The following is a 4,777-nucleotide window of genomic DNA, read 5'->3' as shown; positions in this document are numbered from 1 at the left end:
CGCATCCAGTAATCCTGCTCTGGGGCGAAGCCTGTCACGTCCACGCACCTCTCTGCACAGCCGCTGTCAAATGACTGCCTTGATTCCACGGTGACCAGAGGAGTCATCGGCCTGTTTTGTGCTAAGAACCAAGGCTTATGGACTTGGTAGAGGCTGCTAAAGGGACTTTTCCCTGTGGTTGAAATAAAAGTCCTAGAAGATGGAACTAACCAAGAAGACCAAACCCTGCCAGCTTTGTAACACCTAGTTTGAGTTTACATCACTCCTTAGGTTTTACCCAAGAATCCTTCCAGAGGCAGGAAAAGGATCTAGGATGGGCTAAGCCCTCAGCATCTACTACAACACCACGTCTGGGAATGACACTGGTATCCCTTAAATGCTCTTTCATGAGGACTAAGGGCTCATCTCAAGGTGGCCAACTCTGAAGTGAGATTCAATTTTCAGGCTGTCCAAAAAAACCAAAAAACAAAACTGGACAGACAGGCCACTACAGGACCTGGTGAAGGCTTGAAGATCCCCTTGCCTGCTGTGGTGCATGAGCACGTTCACCATTATCAAGAAATGAAGTTCTCTCCCCATGTCACGGATGCGAATGCAGAAGCACAGAGATGCTAAGTGACTTTCCCATGGTACCAAAGCTGGCGCAGGGTTCTCGGCACGGTACCAGCCTGTCCCTCTTGCAACTAGAAAACTTCTCAAAGCATGAGAAATGAAGAGCCATGTTCCAGGCTGGCGGCGGTGAGGGGATGGTAGCAGATCACTACGGTAACCCACGGTCTTCAGAACCGTTGGTCAGAAACAGAAGTCAAGAGCCTGCAGAACCTCAAGATGCCGAGATGAAAAATCTTGCCCCAGCCGACTAGGATGGCGAAGCAAGTGGGAGCAACAGCCTGAGCAGAGAAACATCACAAGGAGGTGCCAGGGACTTTTCCTGAGAAAGTAAGTTTCTTTTAATCTTGTGACCTGAAGACAGGGGAGGACGCAGGATTCAGGCTCAAGGTCCACGCGGCCAGACACACGGCCAGACACACGGGCGGTGGAGCTGGCGCGCCCCTTCCTCTCCTCCCACGTTACCCCTCGGTGCGGACGTGAACCCGCATGGGGTTTTCCTGCCACTGAGGCAGACAGGCCAGACTGTCAGCCACTTCCTTCTGGACGGGCCAGCCCCAGGCCTTGAAGAAAGGAGCCAGATTCTTCTGCACTCTTTCGGAGAACTTCTTCACCCACAGATTCATCTTGCTGGTGTTGTCTTTGGGGATGCCGGTGAGGGTCTGGTACTCAGCAAAGAGCTGGGTGAACGGCTCCCACCCAAAGGCCTCCTGGAGCTGGGGAGAGGAAGAAGGGAAGGGAGGAGTCAAGCCTGTCAAAGTAACTGCAACGTACGTGGTCTTAAGAATATTTCGTTTTCAGCAATTACTGCCCTTTGCTCATGCGCTTCAGTGTTATCTGCCCCTGTCCCCCCACGTGGCCCCTGCGCATCAGTACAGTGCTATTGGTTCGTTCTACTTCTTGGCCACAAAACCTGCACCATCTGAATCTGGTAGGAGACTTCATGGGAATCTAATATCTGAAAAAAGGTAAATCCTCAATAAATGGCAGCTATTACTATTATCTTTAATTAAAAAAAAAAATGTTCCCTAGACCTCGGACAGGTTTGAGCATGAGTGAGATGAGACACCTTTCCATCGTACGTATTCGGGCTGGTATGGGCGGGCGACAGAGCTGAATCTCGACAGGTGACTTAATAGAGAATAGACAAGACGGTCAAGCTCATTTCGGCCGCAGGAAGGAGGCGTGGGGAGGCACGGGGCTTGGAACGGCAAGGAGTGCTCACAGCGGGAAGCAGCACCGTGTGCTGGAGGATAAGGATGGAGGCGAGGACGCTGGGAGGTGGAGCTGGGGGTGCTGGAGAAGCCTGACTGCAAAGGGCCTTCGACGCCCTGCCAGCAGCTGCGACTTTGTCCCGTGTGGAAGGGAGAGCGCTCGGAGGGTGTTAAACCGGGAATGTGAAGACTGTTTTGGAAGCGGTGTGGAAGACGGGTCGTAGGGCTCCGGGCAAGATGCTGGAACGATTTAGGCGGCTTCCTGAGCTAAGGTCACAGCAGGAGGAGTGAGTGGGAGCAGGGATCTGCCTGCCCTGAGGCTGAGGTTCAGACTCCCAGGTGACAGGCGTCTCCGTAGCTTTTGCAAAATATTCCGGGCTCCGCGGTGAGGGGCTGCGGGGGGCGTGGGCAGACTTAGGGCTCTAACTTCTACTTCAGTGGCAACCTGCCCTTTAAGGTCTGTTTGCTTGTGGACCCTCGGACTGGCCGTGTAAGAATCCAGAAGGGATGCGGTGCAGTTCTCTCACTGGCATTCACTCTTTAGAAAATGCGTGAAAGAAACACAGATCAAAGAAAGCGTACGGAAGTGCCGAAGCCTGCGGCTCGCCATTGATTCCTGATTTTAGGTTCTGGGTCCACCCTTTAAGTGTGATATCGACGGGCCGCGTAAACTCCTTAACTTAGTATGCGTCTCTGAGAAAGTGGGCCATCCGGCTCCTAGCCGTAGGGCCGAGGTGGACAGCGTCGGAGGTCTGATGTGGAGAACAGCTTTGACATCTCCAAAACACTACAATTCAAAGCAGGATTGGGGGAGGGGACAGGGACTTGTGCTTATTTCACAGGAAGTCGACCTGGTTCAGGGCTTTCTCCCACTGGGTTGGTCGGTTATTTATTTATTCGTTCTAAGATCATTTTGGGTTCACGTGGGGTGATAGAAGGCTGAGAGTATGGTGAACAGATTGATCTCCAACCATGCCTCCTTTTAGTGCTGTAGACACGTCTGTTATTATGAAGGGATGTAACACTCGACCCATAAAACTAAGATGAGCAAAAACAAAGCAAAACAGAACTATGACCATTTCTGGAGCACTTATGAGGAGACCAAGGACCAGGGAATGGGAGAGCTCTACTTATTATTATTATTTTTTTATATACTGCTTCCCATTTCCTCTTCCTTAATCATCACAAAACCACAGGAGGCACGTGGGACAGGTACCATGCTCTCCGACTGAGTGATGTGTAACCCGAGAAGCACCACCATGTGGCCCCGTCTCCTATGTCCAGGGGTTTGGTGGGACCCAGGATGCTACGTGGCGGGGAGTCTGGTGGCCCCATCTCCCTGACTTTTGGCTCAGTACCTGCAGATACGTTTCCAGAGCTGTCCACACGTTCCAGTCGCTCAGGGGGGCCCCCTTCCCCAGGTGCTCTTTGATCCTCTCCTCTCGTTGTGTGGGGCTCAGAGCAGGGTGGGCCTGAGCCCTGGGGATGCCCAGGATCGTCTCATGCACGTAGACTGACCAGAGGTTGCAAGTGGCTTCGGTGGTGTGTGGCGGGAACTCCCACCCGCACTGCTGCTGGTTGTGGCCCAGCTCGTGGATGGGTCCCCACAGACCGCTGCTTCTCATGGTGGCCTCACTGATGAGCTCCTGTGCCGACTCCAGGTGGCACATGATGGGGTACCCTGAGTGCATCCAGCCTGGGAACCCAACAGGAAAAGGTGACGCACGGTGGGGGAGAGCACCCAAACCCGGCTCCCATCATCCCTCTCTGCCGCGTGACTTTTCCTCACCATCCCGTCTGACCCCGAGTGATTCCAGAGTCTTTGTGCTGATGAGAGTTGGTGGCTTTTCCTCACTTGGTCAGAAAGGGAGGAGTCCTTGACCCCAGCCACTCTCACCAGAGTGAGCCCTACTCACTCTGACCCTGAAGAGTGAGAATACACTTCACACTGCCATTCTCGCCACAGCTCGGGGCTTCGTCTGTGTGTGTGTGAGTCTCACATGCATGTGAGTCTGTGACATTACGTCCTGTGTCTGAACTGGAGGTCCCTGAGGCTAGAACATTGTCATCCCTTCTTTTCCTATATGAATCGCTACTGTCCAGTTTTATGCTCTTTAACAGAGAGAATTCTGTCTTTTTATAAAAATAAGAAAACTGAGGTGCATAGGAATTTTCTCCATGTTGGAATTAGATTTCCTCATTTTTCCTTAGATGCCCTTCTTTCCTCTAAACCAGTGGTCCCCAACCTTTGTGGGGACCTGAGTGATATGTAACACCAGAGACCAGTGTTCCTATGAGAATCTAATGCTTGATGATCTGAGGCGGAGCTGAGGCGGTGATGCTAGCATTGGGGAGCGGCTGCAGACACAGATGAAGCTTCGCTCGCTTGCCTGCCACTCACTCCTGCTATGCGACTCAGTTCCTAACAGGCCACAGACTGGTACCAGTCCGTGGCCCAGGGATTGGGGACCCCTGCTCTAAACCACTCAAGACTTAACAAACCTCTTCACCCCCTCTTTCCATTGCCAACTCTGTCTTACATTCGAAGGAAATATTTCGATTTTAGCCTCTTCTTGAAATGAACCTCATTGTCACCTGTGAACTCCTGGTACCTTTTTTTTCCCCCCTGAGATTGTTCTACCAATCCTATGACATCTCAGCTCATAGACGTTTCCTAGGTGAACATCTTTGCATCCCATCAAGGTCCACGTCTCTTCCCTCTTTTTACCCTCACTCCACGTGCAATCACACCCTGCACATACTGGACACTGACCAAAGGCGAAATAATAGACGGGTGGCGTCCACTGACCGGCACCCTTCCCTAGAGCACCCACCAGCTGAGATCTGCACGTCAGCGACAATCCTCTCAGGACGCAGGAACGGGAAAGGCTTGGCCGCCAGCTCGGCTATCGCCCGCATCATCTCGTCCCAGAAGCGGAGCACGGGCCCAGGGT

At 52.5% G+C, this 4,777-nt stretch overlaps 1 protein-coding gene across 5 annotated transcripts in view; it reads right to left on the bottom strand.

The window, feature by feature from the left end:
* Positions 1 to 233: 233 nt before the first annotated feature.
* The window catches only part of LOC105304110 (TRPM8 channel-associated factor 2-like), a 20,357-nt gene continuing 15,813 nt past the window's right edge, over positions 234 to 4,777 (bottom strand). For all 5 annotated transcript variants that reach the window (XM_011378059.2, XM_011378063.2, XM_023522067.1 and 2 more), the window contains exons 7-8: positions 3,182 to 3,519; positions 234 to 1,325 (exon numbers count right to left, since the gene is read on the bottom strand). In XM_011378059.2, the coding sequence (XP_011376361.1) occupies positions 1,071 to 1,325; positions 3,182 to 3,519 (593 nt within the window). In that variant the 3' untranslated portion in view covers positions 234 to 1,070. The remainder of the gene's footprint in view (positions 1,326 to 3,181; positions 3,520 to 4,777) is intronic.

The sequence above is a fragment of the Pteropus vampyrus genome, unplaced genomic scaffold (genome assembly GCF_000151845.1).
Source record: "Pteropus vampyrus isolate Shadow unplaced genomic scaffold, Pvam_2.0 Scaffold329, whole genome shotgun sequence".
In the NCBI taxonomy this organism is placed as follows: Eukaryota; Metazoa; Chordata; class Mammalia; order Chiroptera; family Pteropodidae; genus Pteropus; species Pteropus vampyrus.
Note: the sequence above shows the minus strand (reverse complement) of the source record. Positions and strands in the feature narration are given on the sequence as shown.